Genomic DNA, 13,573 nt, shown 5'->3' with positions numbered 1-13,573 from the left:
CTCCCATAAATGACCTTAAAGCTTGTAACACTACCCTATACACACTATGGCATGAAAGCTCACTTACTTCAACATAATCTGCAAACAGAACTTTACATTCTTTTTCTTTAAAGGCACACAGACCTATCCACTTGTACCTTAAGTTAGTATCTGAAAACCGCTCTAGAGCATCTGGAAGCAGCATCCCTTGGTCTGTTTCATGGTGTCCCGAATTCTGTGAGCAAGACTCCACATGAACTAAGTGGCTGGATACATCCTTGTCAGTAGTTTCTTTTTCTTCCACAAGTGTAGGCATCACTGATATTTTACTGCTAATATTCTGGAGAAAAGAATCATAATATATCATCTTAAACAGAAATTCTATAAACATTTCACACATTTTAAACAAAGGTTTATTCCTAAAACAGTGATTTAAAAATGTTTTAAATATAAAACCCACAAATATTAAGTTAGACTTTAGGAATGCCTTCCCTTCACATTGTATATTTTGACTATTCTAAACCACAGATGTAATCATCTATATACACATGTTAAAAAGAAATCCTCAAAAATGCTGTTGAGTATGAACTACAAACAACAGGAATTTTTTACTAAAAGGTTTAAAAATAGAGTCATTAATGTGGCGAGGAGAATAAAAATATATAGTTCATATGACCATAGGAAATAATTTTAGCCTATATTTAAACTAAGGTTGGTACAAATTTAGGCTAATTTCGTAAACATAGTTTATCTAAATAAGTAATTTCAAACTGCCATTAGGATTAGTAACTTTCTCATAATTAGAAAAATAATCTTGGCCGGGCGTGGTGACACACGCCTTTAATCCCAGCACTCGGGAGGCAGAGGCAGGCGGATTTCTGAGTTTGAGGCCAGCCTGGTCTACAAAGTGAGTGCCAGGACAGCCAGGGCTACACAGAGAAACCCTGTCTCGAAAAACCAAAAAAAAAAAAAATAAAAAAAATAATCTTTTGAAAATTTTAAGTGAATAAAAAGGTACTTCAAGAACTTAAAACGAAAAAAAAAATAGGACTGGAAAGGACTTTGATTTTTATTAGAGATTTTAAGAATTTTTGTACATATGGGTAATAATAATAAAATTACTCAGAGAAACACATACCATTTCATCCTGTGGAGAGCCAGTGCTGCCGTCACTACTGCTCAGAATGACATCTGCCTCAGGCTGCCCTGAGGACTGTTGCTCTGGTTCACTTTCTCTTGGAGCAACATCTATTTTTTCTGGTTTTCCTAAGTCTTCCACCATTTCCTCCATGACCTGGATCTCTTCAGATCCGCTCTCCCAAGAGACAGAACTCGCTCTTTCTGTTTCTTTCGAATCTCCGTTCGTTTCCTCAACGGCAGTCTTTTCTCCTGAGACCACAACCATCGAGGAGACATGGTCATCTTCTCCAGTTTCCCTCAGGTTCAGCTCCTTTCCTTCTGCAGTGCTTGATTCCACTGCCACCTCCTCTCTGCATGCGCTGCCATGTGGATCCTCCTCGCTGGCAGACTGCTCCACAGGAGCGCCTGCTGCCTTTTCTCTCTGGGAAGTCCCTCCTCCAATCTCTTGCAGGGGTGTTTCCATTTCACCGCTGGCTTTGGCCTCCTCTGCGTCCTTTGTCAGTGCAGGGATTTTCTCTTGTCTGTCAGTCTGCTCTGAGCATGCCTCCCTTTCTTCGGTGCTCTCTGTCGTATCTGGTGTGCTCTCTGTCGTGCCCAAATCTTGTCCAGTTTCTTGCAAACCTGTCTCTGGTTCACTAACTGGACTGACCTCCTTAGGGCCATTTTCCTGTAAAAATACTTCTTTTCTTCCAGTTTCTCCCAAATTTGTGCAAATTTCCCCAGTGGTATCAATAAGCTCTGGCACCTTCTCCGTACAAGAAGTCTCATTTAAAGATGCTTTCAAACCTGCCTCTGTTTCCATAGGGATGTCAATCATTTCTGCTCCCATCTCCCCTGGGCAAGTATCTCTTCCAATTGTTTCCAAACCTGTCTCCATTTCCATAGTGACATCTGTCATTTCTGACATCTCCGCATTAGAAGCTGTATCATTTCTGCCATTGTCTTTCACATCTGACTCGGAGTCCTTGGTGGAAGCGGTAGCAGAAAGAGGGGCAAGAGGTACACTCAGTATCTCCTCCCTCAGAGAAGGGTCTGGTCTCGGAAATTCTTCCCAAGTTGCTGCTATTTCTCCAGAAATAGGTGTCTCCTCTGGTATCCCTTCCTTGGAGGATCTTCTTCTTCTTCTTCCTGTATTAGGTTTTGGTTTCTGGAATCTAGTCCTTAGAACTGGGACTTGTTTCCGTTTGTTTTCTTTATTACCTTCTTGAATACTAAAAAAAGAAAAAACAAGAAAGATGAAAAGAGACAAATTTTAATCCAGATTACCTGCTGAACACATGACAGGTATGAAATCTCTATAGAAACACTAAAATCTCTCAAATTTAAAAAAAAAAAGACAGATTTGCAAGGCAAAGTGACACATGCCTTTAATTCTAGAACTTGGGACATAGGAGCAGGAAGATTTCTGTGACTTTGAGGCGAACTGGTCTAAAAGTAATTTCCAGGACAGCCAGGCTTATATAGAGAAACCTTGTGGGGAGAAAGGGTTTATTTGGCTTATACTTCCAGATCATAGTCTATCACTGGAGAAAGTAGGGACAGGAACTCAAGCAGGGCTGGAACCTAAAGGCAGGAGCTGATGCAGCAGCCATAGCTGGGTGCTACCTACTGGCTTGCTTCTCTTGGCTTGCTCAGCTGGCTTATAGACCTCAGCGCTACAGCCAAGGAATGGCACCATCCACAATGGGCTGGGCCCTCTCCCATTGATCACTAATTGAGAAAATATCTTATAGCTGGATCTTATGAAAGATTATTTGTCACAAATGAAGAACCTTTCTCTCTGATGACTCTCACTTGCTGACACATAAAACCAACCAGTACAGTCACACACGGCAGCTCCTTCAGAATAAGACAGGCTTTCAAACTATATTTAATTGAGGTATTTATAGCCAACATGAACTTTAATAGTCGATAATATTAAGTAAAAATTTAATAGAAATCACAAAAGGAAGTTTAACATTAGTGATAGAAGATTTTCTTTTATGATTCTTTTTACTTCTACAAAGAAGCAGGTAATAGGGCTGGAGGGATGAATCCGTGGTTAAGAGCACTGACTGCTCTTCCAAAGGCCCTGAGTTCAAATCCCAGCAACCACATGGTGGCTCACAACCATACGTAATGAGATCTACACCCTCTTCTGGGGTATCTGAAGATAGCTACAGTGTACTTACATATATAAATAAATAAACTTAAAAAAAAGAAAGAAAGAAAGAAAAGAAGAGAAGAGAAGAGAAGAGAAGAGAAGAGAAGAGAAGAGAAGAGAAGAGAAGAGAAGAGAAGAGAAGAAGCAGGTAATATAGAACATATGTGCTATGACGGTGGGAAGTCCAGTACTGAAAGTTAAAGGGTTAAGTGTGGGTTGGGTTAGAGGAAAATGGAATGAGTAGATTAACCAAAACTAAGATAGTATTAAAAAAAAAAAAAAAACACTACAGAAACTCACTACTTTGTAAGCTAATTACACACACACACACACACACACACACACACACACTGTTAAGGAGTTTTAACTTGGTCTGCACCTTCTTTGGGCAGACAAAGCTTTCCTAATAAGGACACGGCTTATTAAATGAAAAGTCTGTGAGAGATGTGAGATACTTCAAGGAAGACTTCTGAGGCCCCTAAACAACAGAAGCTATCACCACTGCTCTTGCTTGTTCACCGTAACTGGATGGTCAGACCCTATTGCTGAAGACACAACACACTCTGGCTGCAGGACATAGAAAAACCAAACTGGAACTGAGCAGAAAACCTCCTCCCTGCTGCCTACTTTTCATAGTGTGGGATGATGCTAATGCACACACTGGAGAAGAAAGTCATTAATGTTCCTACCCAGTGAACCCTGAAGCTGCAATACTGTCCTACCTGGCAAGGTGTGCCCACTGGTGCAATAGTGTCATAAAGATAGATGTGTGTGGGCTAGTGAGATGGCTCAGTGGGTAAGAGCACTGACTGCTCTTCCGTAGGTCCTGAGTTCAAATCCTAGTAACCACATGATAATGAGATCTGACACCCTCTTCTAGTGTGTCTGAAGTCAGATACAGTGTACTTATGTATAATAATAAGTCTTTGGGCTGGAGCAAGCAGGGACTGAGTGACTGGGGTTGAGCAGAGTGAGCAGTGGTCCTAAAAACTCAATTCCCAACAACCACATGAAGGCTTACAACCATCTATACAGCTATAGTGTATTCACATACATAAAATAAACAATTTAAAAAAAATAGATGTGTGTGCCTTCGCATGCATGTGGGCATATTGACACACCAAGCCATGTGTGGGAACTAATCACTTTCTAACTGGATCCAAGGCCTAAGTGACAGGAGGGAATTCCTGCTTTGTACTGTAAATCTGTTCAAAAGCCCATCCCTGAGGAGGCTATAGGCCCAGCTAGGAACCTTCTACTCTTTGTTTCCCTAAACAGATATGGTATTCAACTATCTTCTGCGTGTTTGTGCTTAGACATAGCTATTAGGGCTGCTGTCAACTTTGGGCAGAGAAGTTTCTTTCTGCATTGGTTAACAGGTACTTCAGAGACTCATACCTTGTCAAAGCGTTCTAAATAAGTGACTGCTGAGTGCTACACCCGAAATGAGGGTAGGGCACATGCACCCCCCAAATGCACATGGAGACCAGAGGACAATGTATAGGCAGCAATTCTTCTGTTTTTCTCCATGAGACCCAGAGATCGAAATCAGGTCATCAGACTTGAAAACAAGTACATCTTTATCCAGTGAATAATCTTGCCAACCCCCAACCCCCTTTTTTTTTTTAAGATTTATTTTCAATGTATGTGTCTCTGTGTTTATATACACCACATGCAATCTAGGGCCTACAGAGGCCAGAGGGCATCGAATGCCTTAGAACTGGAAATGCAATCAGTTATGCTGGGTGGTATGGGGCTTAGAATGGAAGCTGGCTCCTCTGCAAGAGCAGTAAGCAATCTTAACAGCTGAGCCTTCTCTCTAGCACCTTAGTTATTTATAGACACAATATAAACTGAGATGCACAGAGGCGAGGTGGTTTGTTTCTGTAGGGTCAGTGAGATGGCTCAGTTCTGCCCTCCACAGCACGCTGTGCGTGCATGCACTCCGCCTCTTCTCAAACACAATACAGAATATCTTGATTTGTCTGAAACAACTCACTGAGCTCTAAAGCTATACTGAAAATCCCAAAATTCTCTAAGTGGTAAAGTGATGCTTACCTTGGGCAGTCACTAAGAACCTTGGGCTGATCAGGCTGAGTATTTTCAAAAGGGTCCTTTTTTTCAGGCAGTGACACAGTATCTTCACATTGCAAGTTTTTATGTGACTCATTTTCCATTTGTGGAGGAATCTTAATAACAAAGTTCACATTTTACACTTTACAATAAAACACAAATCTTTTAAAAACTTTACTGAAAAGTACATGCTAGCCAGGGTTAGCTGCACACTGTATTACAACACTTGGGAGGTAAACGCAGGAAGATCACAGTCCCAAACAAGCCAAGGCTACAAAGGGAATGTGAGAACAACCCAACTACAAAGGATCCCATCTCATTTGAGTGAAAGTAAAATGGTTTTTAAAAAGTGACAAAATTATAAAATAAGTTTAAAATACCATTTAATGTTTTTCTTTTAGCTACCTAAGAAATTCCCTCTACCATGTCTCAAAGTCCCATTCTTGTCTGTCCACACATAAAGCAATGTTTCAGACTCGTCTATTTCAGTCTGTTTCAATTGCATCATCAGAATCCTCCAGTGATTATATTTCTAAATACTTATTGTTGTAAGTACATTAGAGACTATAAGAGGGACAGTGATGTAGCTTAGTTGGTAAGAGTGTTTGCCTAGCATGCACAAAGCCCTTGGTTCAATGGGCATGGTGGCATGTCTACATTCTTAGCATGTGGGTGGAGGCAGGAGGATCAGAGTTCAAGGTTATCCTCATTTATACAGTGAGTTGGAAGTCAGCCACGAATTTGTCTAAATATATAATTTATTATTCAATTATATATAAAATTAAATGTACATGTATATATAATTAAATATATGTATATTAAATATATTTAACTATATATAAAAATATATTTAAATTCTGACCGAAATAGAAAAGAGAATTATAGCAGAAAGAAGCCAAATCTTAAGTCATGATAACTTTCTGCTTTCTTCAAAGGAGTATATAAAATAATCTACAACTCCATGAGCCAGAGATGGCTCGGTAGTGAGAGCACCTTCTTAGTTGGAAAGAGGTCTTGGGTTGGGTGTTTTACATCCCACAAGCAGACACGCAGGTGCATGCACACACACAAATCATTATCTCTGTTTTTTGAATTATTCTTTAAACACTTCCATTATTTAAGCCAATGTTAAAGTTCACATATATGACTATCTTTTTAAAAGGAGGCTGAGAATGTGGCTCAAGGGCACAGTGTTTGCTGGAGAACCTGGGTGCAATCTCAGGCACAGGGAAAAACCAAGTCCAAATATGGAGTGTGATGTGAGCAAGCCAATGTTAGACTCTGACTGAAATATAAAAAGGTAATATAAAAGACTCGTGTATAATGCTCAAATATCTCAAACAATGTAACATAAACAAAACTCCTCAATATGAGATTTTAGCCACAAATGTAATGAAACAAACATAAGCTTATTTTAAAAGAACAAAAGGTTTTCAATAGGACTTATATGCTTGCTCAAAAAATGTTACCAGAATTAATCTACTTACCACAACACAGGATTCAACTTCACTTTTCTCTACATGGGCCTCAACTTTTTCCTGTGAGGCGAGAATTTCTTTTCTTTCTGCAGCTTTCACTACATTTGGCTTTGGTCTTTGCATTCGACTCCTCATTAGTCGGGTAGGTCTTAAGACCTTTGCCTGACCATCCTGCTGTACACAGGATTTCTCACTCAAACTATAATCACGAAGAAATGAAAGTAACAATTACAGAAAAGTCACAACATTGCTTGGTTATATAAGTAAATCAATCATGTTAAATACAAAGCACTTTCCAAGAATCCACAAGAATATCTTGACAGATCTTCACCACACATCCACACTCTACTCTTGAAAACAGTCCTTCCTGGAAGCCTAGCTGTAGAAACCGTGAACAGATACCACCTCATCCCCTCCCAACAGACCAATCTGCCTATGCCAGTGCCCCCCCTATCATCGATGATGAGCTGAAATCCCTCTGAAATGTAAGAACTTAGTCTGACAGCAGCTGGTCAGTGAGAAATCCAACACTACCACCACCCTTCCTGGCGCTCCATACAAATCTATAAACCACACCGCCAAGCCGGACCCTGGGTGTGAAAATGAACAAACACTTGGTCAACTGCAAGCTTCAGAAGAACTAGGTGAGAACCTTGAGGAAAGACCCTGAAAAACACCTTAGCAAACTGCTCTTCAGTAAGCAGTGCTGTTGATTCTTACAGACATATCTGTCATAGACACCGTAAGAAAGTGAATTCTCCAAATGATAGGTGATATTAAGGTTCTCAGGAGAATCAAAGAAAATGTTATCCTGTGCCTCAGTTCCCATCTGAGAAAATGTCATTTGCTATATTCATCAATGTTGCACAATAAAACCATCTTTAAAAAGCACCAAAATTTCACTTCAAAATTGGAAAAAAACTGTATCTGCCAAACATGTGATACTATTACTTGTTTCAGGACATCACTGTTTAATGCCGGAGAATGAGTGCTTACTTGTAGAGTTGCATCCCACTGAATAGTCCAGAACCTATTGATCACAACCATATTTGAAGATCAGCTATCCTATCAAGTTAATTATTCCTTTAGAAATCCAATCACTTCAAATACAACCATCCACAAACATATATCTTACTCATTTATTTGACAAGACTTATTAGGAAATTGAAGGAGCACAAAACCACTAACTCAGCGGTACAATGACTTAGAAACTTTACTTCTTGTGAGACCAGTCTCCTGTATGACCGACCGGCTGACCGCAAAACCATCCTGTGTATGAGGATAACCTTGAACGCCTGATTCTCTCACCTCTCCCTCTCTCTAGTGCTGACATCAAAAGCATACACCACCATGCCTGGTTTGTGCCTGTGGTTCCTGACAGATTACGACAGGCAATCAGATACAGCCCTAGCTCTGCCCACACCATCATTTCTATCTATAATATCAAGCACAGAGAACATTAGTAAAAATTCCTACTACTATCTATAATGAAAGTAGACTTGATGTAGCATAGTTGAAAACTCTGACTGTATTAAAAACAAACAACCTGATCATTACAACCATTCCTGAAGGTCATTTCTTCCCAAGTACTTACTCAGACACAGTTCTGGCACCTGGGCTCGCTCTGTCTGTGTTCTTGGCTACAGAAGTTTCAGATTCATTCACTGTCTCCTTTTCCATGTGATTCTGTAAATGTAATTTTTTACATTTAAGCTACTTACAGTAAAATATTCCACTGAATGGGAATCAAAAACAAACTAATCTTGAGTGTTTTAATAACAAGGCAATTTTCTAAAAACCCTAAATACAAAACACATAATCTTACATTGTTGGAAGGCCCTTCCCAACATCAAGAGTAATTCAAATACTGATATTCTCTGACCAGGACTATCATCGTAGACTGTATTCTAAGAAAGCAGCTGATGAGATCAGGACTGGTAGCATATATATCTTTAATGCCAACAGTTTGGAGGCAGAGACAGACAGATCTCTCTGGGTTTACAGGCCAGAGCTATATACTAAGAACATGTCTTTTTTTATTAAAAAAAAAAAAAAAAAAGGAAAATAATTGAGCAGTGGGTCTAAAGGGAAAGGTCCTGGCCAAAAGCCTCACAGCCTGACTTTATCTCAAAGAAACAGGTAATGGAAAGAGAAGGCCAGCTGCCTAGCAAGCTGTCCTGTGCTTCCACCCACATATAAACTATGTAATTTAAAAACAAATTATCTAAATGAACTTAAAAATATGTAAGTATTAGAATATTTACCCCAATATTACATAAAATAGCCTACATTGTTAGCATGTTTTCCAATAATGGAGGAATGGTGAAATAAATGCTAAAGTATTATTAAATACTTTCTAAAGATACTTATTAAAAAGTATTATTAAATGTTTTCTAAAGACAGTTAAAAAGCACTGGAAAGAAATTTAGGAAATTTAAAATGCCAAAAGAACAAAATGAATAAAACCTCAGAGGTACCAAATATATATATGGTTCACTGTGGAAGTGCTTGTGACTCACAGTCTATAGCTTTAACCCTGGCTTTTATCCTTTTATCCTTGATACCAGAAACTTAAAAAGATGAATGTGGAGAGTGGTTGCATTCAGATAATAAAATTCTCCATAAAATCTGGGCCAGCACAATGGCTCAGAGGGTCAAGGAACTTAACACCAAACCTAAAGACCTGAGTTTGCTCCCAGAGAGAAACAAGTGCTGCAAGCTGTCCTCTGACCTCCTGTGTATGCTGTCGCCTGTGCACAGCATCCTCCTCCACAGTTAACTGTTTACCCAAGTTTCTACTGTACCAGATTGTAATAATTTAACAATAAAAGGATTATAGGGATTAAAGACATAGCTCAGTAGCAAGGAAGGCACTTGCAAGGCCTGGGTTTGAGTCCCAGAACTGCCAAAAAAAGCATTTAATAAATAAAGGTTTTTTCACCAGGATCAAGATTAAGGTCAATGGTAGAGCACTTACCTGTACCTGTGAGTCCCATATATGACAGTTCAAATAAGGATAAAGGAAAAAACCTAAATAACATTTTAAGTGCTTTAGAAAATATTTAAAATAATTTTAAGACTATAGCTAACAGAAATATAAATAAATAGGACCTATTTTTAAAAGATTCATTTTATTACTTATCTATGGATACTTGCATGCCTATGTATGACTATGTGCAGGTATCTAAGAGCCAGGAGGAGGAGGCAGGTCCCCCTGGAGCTGGGATTATAGAAGGTTGTCAACTACCTGGTGGGAGGCTAGGAAGAAAATTCAGACCCATCCAAAGAACAGCACATGCTCTTAACTGCTGGGCCACCTCCCCAGCCTAGAAATGGGTATTTAATGCAAATCAAATATAGAAACTTTCTTTTGGCAGTGCATAGTGCCAGCCATAAAAATATTTTGAGCAATACTCTGAACTATAATCACAACACTACCAATTGTTTTTCATAAGAAAGCCCTGTTTTCCACACAAGGTGGCACATCCCCTTAATCCCAACACTCTGGAGGCAGCGGTAGGAGTATCTTTGCAAGTTCTAGGCCAGCCTGGTCTAAAGGATTTAAATCACAGGCCAACCAGGGCTGCAGTGTGAGACCCTGACTCAAAACGATATAACCCTACTTACAAAATTATTTACTAATGTTAAAAACAAAACCCTCCGGGGCCAGAGAGATGGCTCAGTTAGAAGGGCACTCATCCTCCCAGCACTGGAACATGGAGACCAGCAGATCTCTAGAACTCACCAACCAGCCATGCTAGCTTAGCTGATAAGCTTCAGACAGAAGAGAAACCCTATCTGAAGGAGCAAGGTAGATGGTTCCTGAGAGCCAATATCAAAGCTGACCTCTGATCTCTACATACATGTTCACATATATGTACCCAAATATAAGTTCAGGCAACACAAACATGAAATCACACCTACGAGAAATATTTTGAGCCAATGTTTTATACAATTAAAAAAGAGAGCTTTGAGATGAAGGTCAGTGGTAAATGCTTGCCCAGCGTGAGCTAGGTTTAATCTCTAGCGCCACAGACAAAAAAGAAAACATTTAATTATCATAACTGAGATTTCTTTCCAAATGTTATAGTCTACATTCTAAAGAAAACACATGAAACAAAGACTAATAAAAAAAATCTAATTTTAGGTTGTAATGTTTTCCTATCAGTATCAGAAACTTGAATTACGTAGAAAGTATTTTTATACTTTGAATTTCCACACACTCTCTTAAGCCACACCTTCTCAGCTGCAGTTTCTGAAGGTGAGTTCTTGTCCCTTTCATCTTGTCTGTCTTGTGAAACAGCTGATTTCTTCCCAACTGCCCTTGCCAGATTAGGCTTAGGTCTCTGTAGTCGAGTTCTTGATTTTGGTTTGACATTTTCTGTCTGTTCAGTCTCTCTTTAAAAAAAAAAAAAAGTATTTGAATTACAACATATAGTCATGATCAAATAAAACTTTTCTTAAAGGCTAGAACAAAAGACAGCTGGAACTTAAAAGAGTTCCTTAAAGCTTACTGAGGATTAGAGTAACAAAGAAAACTGAAAAAAATAGATTTATTCTACCAGAAGTTAAGAATATACCATCAACATCAGTAATTAAATACCAATAGACTTATAAACATGTAAATAAACATAAAAGAAAATTACTCCAAAAGTTATGATTTTAGAACACAATAAAGATCGTCTCTCAAACAGAAAAGTTGAAATACAGAACAGAATTTAAAAATGCATGTTTGATGGTACTTTAAACCCAGCTCTCAGGAGGAAGAGGTCAGACCTCTCTAGCTTTGAGAGCAGCCTAAAATACGCAGCAAGTTCCAGGACAGCCAGCACTACACAGAAAAACAAAATAATAAAAAATTAAAATAAAATAAATATTACAAAAGACTAAATTGGTTAGCAAATAAAATAGAGGCCACTCCATCCCTTGTACTATGCTGACAATATATTCCTAGTGGATCAAACACTTAACCGAAGACAGAGAAAACAAGAAAAATTACTTTATAAACTTGAGCTGAAATAAATCTAAGATTTCATAGAAAGTGAAAAATATTTAGAAATCTATTAATGTAAAAATGAAAACCTGGGGGCTAGAGAGATGGCCCAGAGATGAAGGCATTTGCCATCAAGACATTAGTTCCCGGAACCCACATGACAGGAAAGCACCAACACCCACAAGATGTCCTCTGATCTTTGCATGTGCAGGAACACACACAGAGAGACAGAAACAGAAACATGGATGTTCATCCTTTTCAGAAACAGTTCCAATTTTAAAATCTCCACTTAAAACATACTTGTAAGATCCCTACCCCCACCAATCACCCACCAGAGGGGTCTACCTGGGGCACAGCCAGCCAAGACAGGAGCCTAGCATAACTCTCCTGAGAGACTTCCTCCAGCAGCTGATGGAAACAGATGCAGAGACCCACAGCCAAACCAGCGCAAGGAGTCTTGAAGAGTGGGGGTCAGGAATGAGCAGGCTGGGGCGTGGGGGAGGCTTTAGTTAAGGACACCACAAGACCTACAGAGTCAACTAACCTGGGATCATGGGTATTCAGAGACTGAATGAACCACCAGCCAAAGAGAATGTAGAGGCTGGACCTAGGCCCCTTACACATTTGTAGCAGAGGTGGCAGCTTGCTCTTCACATGGGTCCCCTAACAATTGGATCAGGCTGTCTCAGACTCTGTTGCCTGCCACTGGATCCCTTCCCCTAGCTAAAATGTATGGTCGGGCCACACTAGGGCAGGATGTACTAAGTCCTGCAGCAAACTGATGTCCCCAGGCGAGCAGGGTTGTACTCAAGGCTGGGGGTGGGGGAATCCCCCTTCTCTGAGAAGAGGAGTTAATAGGGAAGGGAACTGTGAGTGTTGGACTAAGAAGAGAGGGTGTGGCTGCAATTGGTATGTAAAGTGAATAAATAAATTGATTAAATGATAAAGAAAAACCCTTGCAATGCAGAAAAGCGTAAGATCACAGTGTTTGTAGAAACAACCTCAGTGGCCATGAGCAGAGAACAAACAACACAGACGAGGGTACAGCCATACAATCAAACACTATTAAGTTAGAAAAATAAAGATACTTTTTAACAGTCTGGCAGTTGTGGCACGCCTTTATTTCCAGCACTCAAAGGCAGAGACAAGTGGATTTCTGAGTGTGAGGCCAGCCTGGTCTACAGAGTGAGTTACAGGACAGCCAGGGCTATACAGAGAAACCCTGTCTCAAAGACAGGGAAAAAAAAAGATAATTTTTACATAAAGGTATGGGGGGACACTACATTCTAAAGCCACTTGTATTTGTTCAACAGACACATAAAGCCTCTAAAAGAAGTGGCACAGATCACTTGTTAGTGAGGACGACATGCAGACAAACTTTGTTGTGTTTTTATACTTTTTCATGTTTAACCAAACAAATAACAGTTTATCCCAAAAATTAAGTTAAAAAATCTGATTCCCAATGTGGCATGCTTTACTGAAAATAAGCATTCCTGAGCTCAACAGCTTTCCTTCCTCTTCTCATGTGCATGCGGTGTGCCTGTGTATTCCCGCTCACGTGTGGCTGTGGGTGGGGATGCAGGCCCGTGCTTGCTGATTCCTTGTTGTCAGTCTGTCTATTTCTAGAATTAACTAAAAGCCAAATGGCTACATATACCTGTCAGGGATTTTTTTTTTTTTTTCTTAAACAATTTGAAGTAGGAAGACCCACATCTAATCTGGATCTTTGATGTACGAAGCTACATTTTTAATCCAGATCTTTAGAGA

The 13,573-nt window shown here is 39.5% G+C and overlaps 1 protein-coding gene across 4 annotated transcripts in view; it reads right to left on the bottom strand.

Moving 5' to 3' along the window:
* The window catches only part of Bdp1 (BDP1 general transcription factor IIIB subunit), an 88,374-nt gene that overhangs the window by 44,057 nt on the left and 30,744 nt on the right, over positions 1 to 13,573 (bottom strand). For all 4 annotated transcript variants that reach the window (XM_021180075.3, XM_029468190.2, XM_029468188.2 and 1 more), the window contains exons 13-18: positions 11,052 to 11,211; positions 8,408 to 8,499; positions 6,823 to 7,012; positions 5,321 to 5,451; positions 1,118 to 2,330; positions 138 to 319 (exon numbers count right to left, since the gene is read on the bottom strand). In XM_021180075.3, the coding sequence (XP_021035734.1) occupies positions 138 to 319; positions 1,118 to 2,330; positions 5,321 to 5,451; positions 6,823 to 7,012; positions 8,408 to 8,499; positions 11,052 to 11,211 (1,968 nt within the window). The remainder of the gene's footprint in view (positions 1 to 137; positions 320 to 1,117; positions 2,331 to 5,320; positions 5,452 to 6,822; positions 7,013 to 8,407; positions 8,500 to 11,051; positions 11,212 to 13,573) is intronic.

This window comes from Mus caroli, unplaced genomic scaffold, assembly GCF_978045245.1.
Source record: "Mus caroli unplaced genomic scaffold, Mus_caroli_1 scaffold_15, whole genome shotgun sequence".
Taxonomy (NCBI): Eukaryota; Metazoa; Chordata; class Mammalia; order Rodentia; family Muridae; genus Mus; species Mus caroli.
Note: the sequence above shows the minus strand (reverse complement) of the source record. Positions and strands in the feature narration are given on the sequence as shown.